General features: G+C 36.4%; 1 protein-coding gene across 1 annotated transcript in view; it reads right to left on the bottom strand.

Annotated features, from left to right (window-relative positions):
* Positions 1-14,195, bottom strand: part of UBE2H (ubiquitin conjugating enzyme E2 H) — a 99,943-nt gene that overhangs the window by 40,666 nt on the left and 45,082 nt on the right. The window contains exons 2-3 of the mRNA XM_082661516.1: positions 2,473-2,549; positions 1,813-1,887 (exon numbers count right to left, since the gene is read on the bottom strand). Of these exons, the coding sequence (XP_082517642.1) occupies positions 1,813-1,887; positions 2,473-2,549 (152 nt within the window). The remainder of the gene's footprint in view (positions 1-1,812; positions 1,888-2,472; positions 2,550-14,195) is intronic.

Below are 14,195 nucleotides of genomic sequence, written 5' to 3'. Positions count from 1 at the left end.
TTATGCTGAAATAATTATATTACCTGGAAATATATGTTAAGACAAGACTTGAGAAAAAACTACATTTCTACAGGATATGTAATTGCATTTCTATAGGTTCATTGTTAGTTTCAACAAGCTATACTGTTTCCTTTCTGACTAGGAATCTAGGGTAACAAAACTAGATTTACCAAGCCAATTTTTAGTCTTTAAGTAAATAGGTATGTATGGAATATATTTGAATGAATTTACATGGTTTGGACGTTCTGTTTGTAAAGGTTTAAAGATCATACCACTCAACTACATAAAAGTTTTAAATGCCTATATAGAAAGAAACACCCTAAAGTTAAAAGACAAATGGGGGATAGGGAACCAATGTGACACAAAAGCCCTCCCGAACTGAGTGAAACCTACATTCCACCACACTGGAATGGAACTGAGAAAGGGCTGGTGTCCCAAGTATGCTAAGGTATTAAGTCAGATACATTCAGGGATTGTCTCAAAGATTCAGCACCTCACAGCACTCTTCCTATATCACCAGCTGATAACTCTAAAACTTGGAGGCCCTTATAGTAATTCAATTATCCATAAAGTATCTTCTCAATTACTGAGTTTAAAAACTCAACTTTAGGGCCCTTAAGAGGAAATCACCAGTTTATTCTTAAAATGAGCACTAAGAATCCCAGCCTAAGAAGGGATTATAGATGCTCTGTAGTATTTTTATAGCATGAAATTCTAAAACATATAAAGTAGCTAGATGTCAGGGGGCTAGGCCGTTGCATCTGACTGGGAATTAGCCTGTGACTATTCTAACGTTCCTGCATTATTTATCCGAGACAGAAATGTGGGGGCCTAGAATCAAAACATATAGCTCAGAATGTCTTTGGTCCACCTCTTTTAAAAAACCCTTTTGGGGTGGTGGGGCAGTCTAAATTCCAAGAGTTCTGGCATTAGCTCTGAAGACAAGCCCACAGCAGTAGCAACATATTTGAAACTAACAATTCTGAACATGCGGTTCAGTGTGACAGAGAATGCTCTAATAGATTCCAATTTTATCTTCTTCTTCCTTCTTAAAATTGGTCAATATTTTATAACATTTTAAAATCATCTACAGAATGAAACTTTTAAAAGTGGGCTTAAGTTAGCTAAGTTACTACCATTCTACAGTCTCAAAATATTTAAAGGTTATCAATCTTCAATCAAATATACCTCTATAGCATCTGATGCTAAAATACCTAAATTGTCACTAAATGCCTTAATAGGAGTAATAGGTTAATATCAACAATTAGGGCAGAAGATGAAGGTGAGGAAAAAAATACCCTTTATACAACCCCACTGAGGTTTCTTCTCTACTTTCTTTAGCTGTTTAGAGGGCTAAAAAGATTAGGAATGTAGAGAATGGAAAAGGGTACCCAGAGTGGGAGTGAACAAAAGTAAAGTAGGATATACACAGGATTTTTAAATGGCAGAATTAGAATAGGCACTGTAAAATATTAATTCCAACAATCTGGCATTTAAAATGAGATTTAAGATGTTTATTATTTTACTGCTAATAGCCTGAATGGACAGTGGGTCTTAAAATTGTTTAATGTGACCCTGACAGAAAAATCTAGAGTTATAGTCATTACAAGCATGCAAAGGGTATATTTAAACATTTTCTATCACACTATGGAAGTACCCCCCCCCCACCAAATTACTAATTAACCTAAGCCAAAAAAGGAAAAAATTCAGTTAAGTTAATATTTCTGGAATTAATGATGTCCCATAAAACGTAGGATTTTTTTTTTTTCCATTTCAAAACTCTCTAAGGAGAGAAACTGGGTAGTTACATACCTATAGATGGAGATTTGAAAGGGTATTTATCAGGAAGATCCACTCTAACTTTCCATACTCCACCTTCATATGGTGCTGAAATAAAAGCAAAAAAGTTAAACATTAGGATTGTGCCTCCAAATCAGAAGATAAATCTGAATGTAAGTTAAACATTAAATCCTAACCTGTTTTGAGAACCTTGCAAATTAATTCCTTCAAGAGTCAGGGAACTCTTATAACTAACTAACTACTATAACTAGTAGGTACTCTATGTTCAATTATAATACTTTTCTTTAAAAAATCTAGAGTTAGCAAAGGTTCATTTTCTCCCCCAAATTTACATGATTCTTTAAAGTATCAAACACTGTTCAGTTATTTGGTAAGTAATAGCCTACTGTCTCAATCTATACCATGCTCACCCCACCCCCAAAAAACAACAAAAAACATTTCCACAAAACCCAGAATTCACAATTCATGTTTAATACTGTCACACAGAGGTAAAAGAGAAAAGCATATAAAGTAATTATGATAAGAGCAAGATTTCCTCACTGCTTCTAGAATTAAATTAAATTTACTTTTCAAAAACTACACATATCACCATCTCCCTTGATATTCTCACTGTCTATTAAGGAATAGAGTAAAAGATTGTAATAAAAAACACATACCAACACATATACTTACTTCCTTGTGGTCCATAAAACTTCACTACAAATTCATTGAGTCCTCCTAGGATCGTAACCTCATGCTTACTCTCGATGCTAAGGTGGAAGGTAAAGGAAATTACACAGGCTTTATATTACCCGGAAGAACTAAAGATGGCTTCCTCAAGATATGCCATTTAAAGTGTTACCAACATTTTATAATGAAAGCAATAAAATATAAAACATGAATAATAATTCTTGTAATTTAAAAGGCAATATACGCTCTCGTGAAAAGAATATGAATGAGCTTTAGATTCAGAGAAGCTGGGGTTCAAATCCTAGAACTGCCATATACTGAATTTGAGCCTAGACAAAATAATGTAAACTCACTCCCTGAGCCTTTTGTTCTCCTTTGCAAATCAGGAAAACACCACTTTACAGACCTCTGTGAAGATTAAATGGGTTAAGTATGTAAAATGTGTAAGACCACATTGTATATATAAGTATGAAAAATAGGCACTTAATTTTAGTTTTTCTCCCCTCTGTACTGTCCCCACCCCATCCTATCCCCAATGACCCTTTAACATAAATCCAGCATTCCCTTTAGTCAAATTCAAGCACTCAGCAAAACACCGATTCTCCTGAACTGGAAATGCTGTGCTCCTAAAATTACACATTTACTAAGGAAGTCCCCATAATTTTCTCCCTGGCTTAGAGAATAATCAAAATAACTAGTGATATAACCTTGCTATAAGTAGCATTGCCAAATGCAAAAGACAAGCAAAAAAAAAAATTTTTTTTTTTAAATCTTATCTGTAGTATTTATTTTCACCTACTCTTTTCCTCCCTCTTTTCCATCCCCTTGAGACTGGCCTCTAGGTTCTTATGTGCTCGGGGTTGGAATCACAGAGCGCTAACACTTCTGTGTTCCCTTCCTCAAAAATTTACTTGTCCCGAGACCCACCCCTTTAAGGTACTAAGATTCGACTATAGAAACCAAACCAACCCACATCAGCAGAAGAGAGGGCTACTGGCTTAATATCTGTTTTGTCTCTGCTTTGTGGTCTAACCCAATAATGACTCTACTGAGAAAAATTTTAGATGGTGGGGGCTTTCGGGAGCTCTCAAATCCCACTGTAACCTTAAAAAAAACCACCAACAACAACCAGATATGACAGACTGGTCTCATCTTTCTCAACCACCAGTGCAAATTACATTTTAATTATGTGTACTATTATACAAAAGAAAAAAAGCCAAAGAAATTTTAAGTGATCTCTTAAATAGAGAAAAATGTTAGTTTTAAAGGCTTGAAATTAAGTATTTGGCTCTCCAATCCTTTGTCCTGTAGGCCACAGAACAGAGGCCAGGTGTATTTTTGGCAAAGTCCTTGCTCAAGAGCAATGAACAGTATCCACTAGAGATATTAAATAATAAGATAATTCAGTCTATTTGATCTCATTCTTTTTGAAAACTATTTTAATAACATGCACACTGAAAGGATTCAAATAGTATCCACATTGGAAAATTGGCTTCATTTCTCATGGTCAAACGAAACATGCATGCATGCTTTGGTGTACTAAATTCTTCCTGGCACCTCCTTACAAAATATTCCAAAGCTAATGCTAATGTAATAAATTAAAGTACATGTTTAAATTGTTTTAAAACAAAAACAACCAAAAAAGCTCCCTTGTGTTAGTAAAAGTCAAATCTAGTTACAATAAACAAAGTTAATTACAAATAACTAAGTTCTCAAAAAAACAAACAAAAAAAACCTTGGGGATAAAAGGCTTTCTTAAGAATGACACCAAAGCCAGAAACCACAGAGGGAAAAATCAGCAGATGCAAGCACACACACACATTTAAAACTTCTATATTATAAAAAATAAAGTCAGGACAAAGGACAAACTAGAAAGAAAAGACCAGAAGAGCCAAGTTGAGAAAACTGAAATTAAGCCATAAAAAGTCCAACTCATTAGTTTAAAAATGAAATATTTTCCACTATTAATTCATAAAGATGAAAGAGCTAGATAAAACCCAGTGTTCAGTGGAGTATAAATTGGTATTCCTGAGGACAAATTTAGCACTATACTACTTAAAATGAATTTACTCTTTTACTCAAATTTCACTTCTTTCAAGTTATTTTTAAAAAAACAAAAAACAGACACTGCTGGTGGGAGTGTGATACGGTTTCAACCACTTTGGAAAACTGTTGGCACGGTAAAGCTGCACACATGCATGTCCCACACTCATCAGCACTATTCCCAGTAGACAGGAATAGCTATGTTCACCAAAACACGTTTAAGAATGTTCATATAGCACTACTTGTAATATCCAAAAATTAGGTTACAATCCAAAAGTTCATCAACAGTAAAAAGGATAAATTATGGTACAGTCACCCAACAGAATATTACACAGCAATAAAAAATTAACTGTACATGTAAATGGATGAGTCTCAAAGATATTACAGTAAGTGAAAGAAAGCAGATACCAAAGAGCACATACAATATGATTCCATCTACACACATTTCAAACAGGCTAAATGAATCAAGGTGTTAGAAATTAGGATAGTGGTCACCCTCTAGTGGGGCCTGGTCATTGGAAAGGGGTTTGAGAGGGACTTCTAGAGTGCCGATTACACTTTTATTTACAGTTCCATTTATCAATGAGCTATAAAAATGATTTGTGCACTTTTTGTACATATGTTACTATTTAATAAAAGAAGTTTACTAAATATAAGACTATCTGATACATGTACAGATATTTTTTATTTAAATTTTTAAAATGAAAATAATTTAAGTATTTATCAATAGGAAAAAGAATTATAAGCCATTTATGCAACAGGCTGCTACTAGTGTCTATTATTGTTTACTAGTGTCTTCTCCCCAACCAGAGCTCCTCTAATGTATGTTTCTGTTTAACTTGGGGTATCCAGAAGTAGTCAAAATGAATACACTGTAGTACCACATATAAAGATATCTCAGACATTAAACTAAATAAATTTGCAAGGATAATAATGAAGTAAGGTAGAGGATTAAATGAGTTTAACAAAAGAAGTCAAACTAATTTTACAATATAAGAATCTGTAAAAGCAGCATTCCCTATCAATCAGACCTAACTTGCTATGAATGACACTAATCTACAGCAATTACTCTTAATTAATCATTTAAAATTATAAGCTATCCACATGAATGTCCCCTCTAGAAAACTGAAGATATCTTTTCTATCTTTTATGTAGATGCAGTTAAGTCTGGGTTTCTTCCATTTTGTGATCTGTTTGGGATTTAGTCCATGCTGTTACCTACTTTTCAAAGAAGATTCTCCTTTTGAAAAGGTCATGTGAAAATGAGATTAGAAATTAATGCTCCAAACCTCCTCTTTCCCATGATCCCTGGTATAACCCACATTCCAGATACACTGGGTCTGTCTTAAATTACACATTATACTGTAAATTAAAGTATTATTATAGTCCATTTCACATGAAAAGCTAAAAGTAAACTGAATGAAACCTTTAAAAACTTCTACCAAGTTGGTAAAATGAAGAAGCTGTACTAAATTTATGCTGCCTTGGAGTGGTACAGACACTAAATCAGATGGAAAAAAAGAATTTAAGTTTAGTTGAAAGAAAAACACTGCATTAAAAATAAGCCATTCCATCACCATGAATGAATGACTTACCCACAAAAAATATAAAATTACTTGACTACTGTTACCATGTATATTTATGGTAGAGGCCACGAGTTTCTTTCTGCTCCCTGCTGCAAAGTCAAGGGCAAGGAAGGCAAATGAGAAGGCAGGTTACAATGACAGGTTACAATGATCTATTTCTGAGATGTGCTGGTCAGGCTAGTAGCCTGGTGGGAACTCACTAGAAGGTTCCTTCATTACTTTCTCACTTTCAAAGCTTGAAAATATAAAATATCCTTCAGATACTGTTCTGGTAAAAATATGTTAAATAAACCCATAAAAATCACATTTTACTCACCTCTAAGTTATTTGTAAAATACTGCTTTTTACTTACTTAGCATTTCACTATTAAGGAATGTCAGCATTTTCAGTAGAATAATGATTAACATTCCCAGGAACCCAAGTTCATTTCACTTTTAAAATGCCAGCCACCCACCAACTTATTTTCCCTGAATGGCATTATGATTACACAATGTAATATTTAAAGGTTAATGCCAAGCCGTCAAGAGATAACTGACATTCTTGGCAAAACGTGTCTGTCGGGATTTTAGAAATGATTTTTATATACTTCTGGGATTTTCCAGAAAGGGAGCCAAGGGCTAAGCCTGTTAACAGGTCAAGGATTCAGACAGCATTGCTTCCTAAATTTGCTGATAGTGAGTTTGTAAGATAAAGGAAGGTGGCCTCCCTGAGCTGTGCCCATGGCAGTAAGGGACTAGGATAAAGAACGGGTTGCTTCTGTGCAGAAGGTAAAAGCAATTTGCGTGGGCTTTCTATCCACATGTTCAGACCAGTCTGCTTAAACTCTCCTTGAGATTAATCACATCACGAAAGTTGAAGAAACTGGGCAACCTTCACTACCTAGTTTTCTTGATAAAAATATGGTATGTCTACTAATCCACTAACGAACAAAATATCACAAAAATAATACTGTGAGGGTTATGTTTATAAAGAAACCTTCTCCTTTAGAGATATAAATTGAAATATTTACTAATTAAAATGTAGGTCCAGGATTTGCTTCAAAATAATCCAGTGTGGGAAGAGTTAGGAGAGAGAGGTACAGAAGATAGGACATTGGCCCTGAGTCAACAATTACTGAATCTGAGTGATGGGTACATGGGGTTTTCATTATATTTTTCTCTCTAGTTTGAATTTTTTCGTTATAAAAGTTCTGAAAAATTAATATAGTCAGTTATCAGAACTTTAGCATTTAACAAGCATGACAATTTAGAAGAACTTAGCTACTGCAGCTCTCTTAAGAGCTTATGAGGGACCTTCTCTGGTGGCACAGTGGTTAAGAATCCACCTGCCAATGTAGGGCACGCAGGTTTCAGCCCTGGTCCGGGAAGATCCCACATGCGGCATGCAACTAAGCCCATGCACCACAACTACTGAGCCTGTGTTCTAGAGCCGGCGAGCCACAACTACTGAAGCCCGCGCGCCAATAGGATTGTCTATTTTGTTCACTGCCATTTCCTAGCGCCTAGAAGAGTACCTGGCACACAGTAGGTACCCAATCAATATGTATAAAATGAACACATGAATGAAGCTGTAAGGCAGGCATAGACTGAGGCTGCCAGTCTGAGATCTAAGGATAGATTTAGGTTTCTCAGAGAGATGAGGTGATACTATTAAGGGCAAAGTGGAACAAAGATGCTAAGTTCAGTTCTGAACATGCTAAATCTGAAGTATAAATGGACGAACCAAGAGGCAATATACTGTAAGCAGCTTGGGAAACTTGCGATTTAAAAGGAGTCACCTTGTAAACTGCTTAACTCGGAGTTTGTTTCTTAATCTCTAAAAAAAAGGGGGGGGCTTTACTTTGGGGAGGGGTTACTACCTCACAAACAGAATTGTTGAAGATGAAATGATCTATCTACAAAGGTATCTACCTGGCTCAGCGTCAGACAGAACCAGGAATTCAATTTTTTTAACATAAAATAAATACACAAGCTGACTAATTTCCATGTGACTAAAATTTACTTAAACAACACTTTTTTTTTTTTACAATATCTAAAAAAATTAAGTTTCCTTCTATATCCTTAAGCCTTTCTTTTTTTTTTTTTTTTTGTGGTACACAGGCCTCTCACTGCTGTAGCCTCTCCCGTTGAGGAGCACAGGCTCCGGATGCGCAGGCTCAGCGGCCATGGCTCACGGGCCCAGCCACTCCGCGGCATGTGGGATCTTCCTGGACCGGGGCACGAACCCGTGTCCCCTGCATCGGCAGGCGGACTCTCAACCACTGCGCCACCAGGGAAGCCCCTTAAGCCTTTCTTGATGTTAAGTCATCATTATGAATAATAGTTACTATACAGTACTACAAAATACAATGATGCCCTTAGGAACCGTAAGGGATATACTTATTTCCTGAAGTAGAAATTTCCCATACTCTTAGGCTGAAGGGATTGGCAGGTTCTTTTCCTAGTTTCTCTTCCTTCTTTAGCTGCGTTTGAGAGCCGTCACTGGGCTACCATTCCTTCAAATGTATCTATGGTAGGATGCAAAAATCAGATAACCAAAGTTCACGGAATTTTTTTTTTTTAAAAGGGTAAATAATTCTAAGCAAGACATTCTCCAGTAAATAAAATACATAATTTTTAGCTGTATGTTTTCAGGTTTACAACTAAACTAAACAACTTCAGAGTGAGGAAGTTATCACTTATTTAAAAATAGCCTCTTCAAAATAAATATGTATTGTCCAGAAGTAAGTAAAGCAAACAATTTGACAACTTACTATGACATACTGAACACTTAAGACTCACTAAGGGGTAAAAAGTAGCATGCATGTATTTCTTAAATTTTACAAAGATAGTGCAAAAATTAAGTTAAACAGCAAGCATGTTCATTACCACCCAGCAGACTGTAAATCATACTAGCCTTTGGAGTTTTGGGGCTTTTTTTTTTTTTCTCTTCTCAAGTTTATGCTTTCATTTAAAGCTTCCATGTCAGAAACCAAAGTAAACACTGGCATGATATAAGTAAATGTTAAATGGGAAAATCATTATAACTTAGCTCTTCCCTAGATGCATTATTCTGCTACCAGATTCCCAAATAATAAAGTAAAAAACTCAAAAGAAAAATTAAGAGTCATAAATTATGGAAAATAATTTTTTCAAATAGGTTTTAGAAAAAAGAAGTGTATCAGAGAGATACATAAGAAATCTAAGCGCCATTCGACCCCAACAAAATGTTTTATACAGCAGATTTACAAAGTCAGATAGTCAGAAATGACCCAGTTGCAGAAGAAGTGAGAGAGAGAAAAGCAAAGGGAAATATGGAAAAACAATGAGGCCATCTTGAGACCAAGAAAATACAGTCAAAACAGAAATAAGATTTATATTTTCTAAAAAGTTCAAATTCCTATTAAAAACCTCAAAATATTTAGAAGGCTATTGATAAAATAGAAACAGCTCTTTAACATACAAACTTTTCTTTTTTTTTGATCTTTATTTCAAGTTGGACAACTGCAGCCCAGGACTTTCTTTTTTCATTTTAGTTATTTATTTCTGGCTGCATTGGGTCTTTTTTGCTGCATGTGGGCTTTCTCTAGTTGCGGCAAGAGAAGGCTACTCTTTGTTGCGGTGCGCGGGCTTCTTACTGCAGTGGCTTCTCTTGTTGCGGAGCACGGGCTCTAGATGCGCGGGCTTCAGTAGTTGTGGCTCACGGGCTCTAGAGCACAGGCTCAGTAGTTGTGGTGCACGGGCTTAGTTGCTCCGCAGCATGTGGGATTTTCCCGGACCAGGGCTCGAAGCCGTGTCCCCTGCACTGGCAGGCGATTCCTAACCACTGCGCCACCAGGGATGTCCCTAATATACTTTGATGCTTTGCTATTTTATGGCAACAAAGCATTGCTTATTTTTAACTAAAAATATACAAATCCATGTACATAAATTAACAGTGTATTACTTAAATAGTATTATTACTCTTAAATAACTCATAAAAGGTTAATGAAAAGCTTACTTTTCAGAATTCGGTTTGTTACAGCTTGATTCACAGTACGTTAAAAATAAATCACCTTCCCCCAAAACTGCTTATTTTCTTAAGTGTGATAATGTCATTATGCTTATTTAAGAAAACGTTCACATTTTTAAGAGGGGCCTACTGATATATGTAGGTGTTAAATGACAACAATGTCTGGGATTTACCCTAAAATATTTCATAAAGAAGAGAAACAGATGTGAGAGAAAATACTGATAACTGTAAAATTTTAATTTGGATAATGGGGATTCATTAATTTTTTTTTTTTTTTGCGGTACACGGGCCTCTCACTGTTGTGTCCTCTCCCGTTGCGGAGCACAGGCTCCGGACACGCAGACTCAACGGCCATGGCTCACGGGCCTAGCCGCTCCGCGGCATGTGGGATCTTCCCGGACCGGGGCACGAACCCGTGTCCCCTGCATTGGCAGGTGGACTCTCAACCACTGCGCCACCAGGGAAGCCCTAAAGTAATCTTTAATCTTGTGTACACTTGAAAATTTTAATGACATTATTTCTTTTTATTTAATTTCCAATACTTACCATTTCTTTTTTTTAAAATCAGAAGACTGTATATATTTAACTACACTCTACTTATGTAGATAGGGGACACTCACTGCTAAAGAACTATCAGCTGGTCAAACACCCAGTTTAAATGTGTAAACTTGGAATACAACTTTGAACTGCTGAGAAAAAATAAAGACTTGCAAAATTCTCAAGATGCAGGATACCCCAGAGACATCAAGTTGACAATGAAAATCCAAACCAATGATCTAGAAAATCTGTTAAAAATTTTTTTAGAAGATAGGACATATTAAAAGAAAGAACGCTGTCATTCCAAAGGCAGACTACCTAATCACAGAAGGCTGGAGAAGAAAAACACATGAATCACAACCTTATAGATGACAATAGCACCTGAAAACTTCGAAGTCCCAGGCAACGTATAATTTCCCCAGAGATGAATTCCCCACAGTCAGGTGGCCATCTGCAAAATCCTAACGGAAACGTCTATTTAAAACACATTCTACCTCCCCTTCTGGGCTACTTCACCAAGCCATCCACAGTGCAGAGCAAAGTGCATCATGAAGCAGCTTCTCAGTAAGAAGCTAATACTGCTTTATGGAATATCTATGCAGTGTATTTGTAATCATGTTTCCAGTGTTCTTCTCTTCTCAGAAAATCCTTGAGAATTTTACTTCTTTTATTCATTTTAAATATAGCAGACCAGGTTTTACCCTAACACCTGACATGCAGACTACAATGTCACTCAATGAAAATAGAATTAAGCTAAGTGTTTGATAATCCCTATCCACAGATATTCTAATCAAGGCCTATGTGAGTCTTTCACAGTAAGCAGTGACATTTTAAAGGAAATATTTTCTTTGCCAGTCTCCAAGTGAAATATAGTACATTACAAATGCAAGGTGATGTATGAAAATTAATAAATACCATGAAAATTAACAAATACCAAGCAGTGGTACCCATTTAGTAGATGAAGATTATGGAAGAGTGAAAAACAGTGGATCACAGAAATGAGAAGGAGATCTTAGATATATGGTCATAGTCTTAAAAAAAAAAAAAAGAACAATCAACACACCTTGAAGTCATGGAACTACTGATGGAAAGACCCAGGTCCGCGACCCAGGCCATGGCTCTTCTTCCTTTCCTTCTCTGCACTGGCTAATTACGAGTTTGTGTCTCTAGAGACCAATGATTCCTCATCGTAATTTTATGACTTCAATAATCTCAAGGAAAATTTCTTACAGCAAGCTCTTTAAAATTCAAATATAAATGCCTGTAAACCCAGAACAAAGGGGGAAAGATAACAATTGGCTTGCCCTTATAAATCACTGCTCTGTAAGCCCTGGTCTCAGTGCCTCCTCACTCCCTAGTTCTTTCCCAGAACATGAATGACCAATGCCTGCCATTCCCTTTACTACTCCATGTTCATTAGGCAGAGTAGATGTCAAATGTTAATAACAACCCTGATTTCATAAAAAGTATAAGGGGGAAGTGAGCAGCACAGACTCAGGCTTTTTTAAAGCAATACATGTACAAAGGAATAAGTGGCAGGTTCAAGATCACTGTCAAGATTTTATACTGAAAAAAGCACAACTACAGATGAATACACTGGAGAGGATGCTAAATTAAAGCACAATCCACCATGTAGAGAACTCTGCATTCCACAACAAACGAATATGCTTTTATTCAATTGGGCCCAGTTTCTGTTACCCATTTGGAAGACTTATGAGAGGTAACATAGCAAGTATCTGTTGGAAATTTAATAAAGGCTTGGCTAAACAGTATAAAAAAAGGATTAAAAAGTAATCTAAAGTGATACAGAAAATAGCAGTGTCTTCTTGATTGAAATTCTGCTTAAAAACTATATCCAAGGGTAGTTGGTAGGCAAATACTCTATCTGATATGTTCAAGTAGCCATTATAAGCTGCCTTCATTTATCACCTTTATAAATAATTAGGATAAAAAAATGGGATAAAAAATTACCAGAAACTTTAAATGTTGCTTTAAAAAAAAAAGTCCATAAGGAAAATAAGCGAAAGAAATAATATTTTAAAATAGAAAAAAAAAGTTTCTTTTAAAGAAACATCCTACCCTAAGAAAAAGAACCCCAATGTGACTGAGTTAAGTAGAAAACCCTGGAAAGTCAAGAGATGTGGGGTGAAAGTGGACTGTAAACTAGGTGTGCAATGTGATACAACAAGGGAGGTTGCAGCTATTTTAAGCATCATACAAGTAACAGGTGACAGAGCTGAGAAAGGAAGCTTTCTTCCTATGTTAGTAAACTTGCTAGCTCAAGACCAACAGAAATGATTAATACATACTAAGAAATGGGTTGTCAGGTACAATTAAGAGACATGGGAGTGATAAATATGTGATAAGCTAGCCTAATAATTTAAACAGAAGTTTGAGATTTAAATATACACACACAATAAAGTGAATAAAGGCTGTATTGTTACGAGTTATGGTTAAGAAGTTAAAAAATCAAGGTTCTCACTACGAGTGTTTCCTGAATAATTAAACAATGAGGGGAAAAAATTGGTTATTTAGCAAAACAAGAGAATATAAACCTAGACATACACAACAGTGGGTATATATATAGTAAGAAAATTTGGCATTGAAAAGGTGACAAAACTATTAGGTTTCCCTCTCCCATGTCTGTACCATGGGGAGAAGTAGGATTGATAGGCTCAGGTGCCACTAAGTGAGACAAACAGTTTGCTGACGGCACAGTCACAGGGCAAGAGTGCAGTTCTGAGAACGCCTTACAGTACAGCTAAACAACCTCATCTGGTGAAGCACTGAGTTCTAGGTTTTTAAAAAATTGTCTTTTAAAATGTGTGTGGGGCATAAAGCAGCCTCCCCATTCCCTTAACGCTCTAATCCCACTGCCCAGATATTACTATTGTCTATATTAATGTTTATATATACACACATTAACATCATCATGTACACCCAGACACACAGGTGTAAACTCTTCTGTAAACACCTTTCTTCAGGTTATATATGGAGGACCTCTTTATTAGTACACATAGATCTAAGCTCCCGTAAAAAAAATGCCTGTGCAATGTCCATGTACCATAAGTTAAATAACTAAGCATCCATTAGTGAGCAGGTAGGTTGCTGTTAGTGTTTTGCTATTACATGGTTACAATGAACATCTCAGTATGCGTATCTTGCTGTACTTTTTTTTTTTTTTTTTTTTTTTTGCGGTACGTGGGCCTCTCACTGTTGTGGCCTCTCCCGTTGTGGAGCACAGGCTCCGGACGCGCAGGCTCAGCGGCCATGGCTCACGGGCCCAGCTGCTCCGCGGCATGTGGGATCCTCCCAGACCGGGGCACGAACCCGTGTCCCCTGCATTGGCAGGCGGACTCTCTACCACTGCGCCACCAGGGAAGCCCCTTGCTGTACTTCTGATAGTGCCTAAATGTCTTTCAAAAAGGGTGCATACAGTCACTTTCTAACCACTGTCATATGAGCCAACCTGTTTTCCTCATACTCTCAACAATATTGGCATTAAAGCTTTTCCACTCTGCTGACCTTCCTTCTTGCCTCTCCAACACAACACCTGATTGTGAAGGTGGC

The sequence above is a fragment of the Grampus griseus genome, assembly GCF_964374135.1.
Source record: "Grampus griseus genome assembly, chromosome: 9".
Classification (NCBI taxonomy): Eukaryota; Metazoa; Chordata; class Mammalia; order Artiodactyla; family Delphinidae; genus Grampus; species Grampus griseus.
Note: the sequence above shows the minus strand (reverse complement) of the source record. Positions and strands in the feature narration are given on the sequence as shown.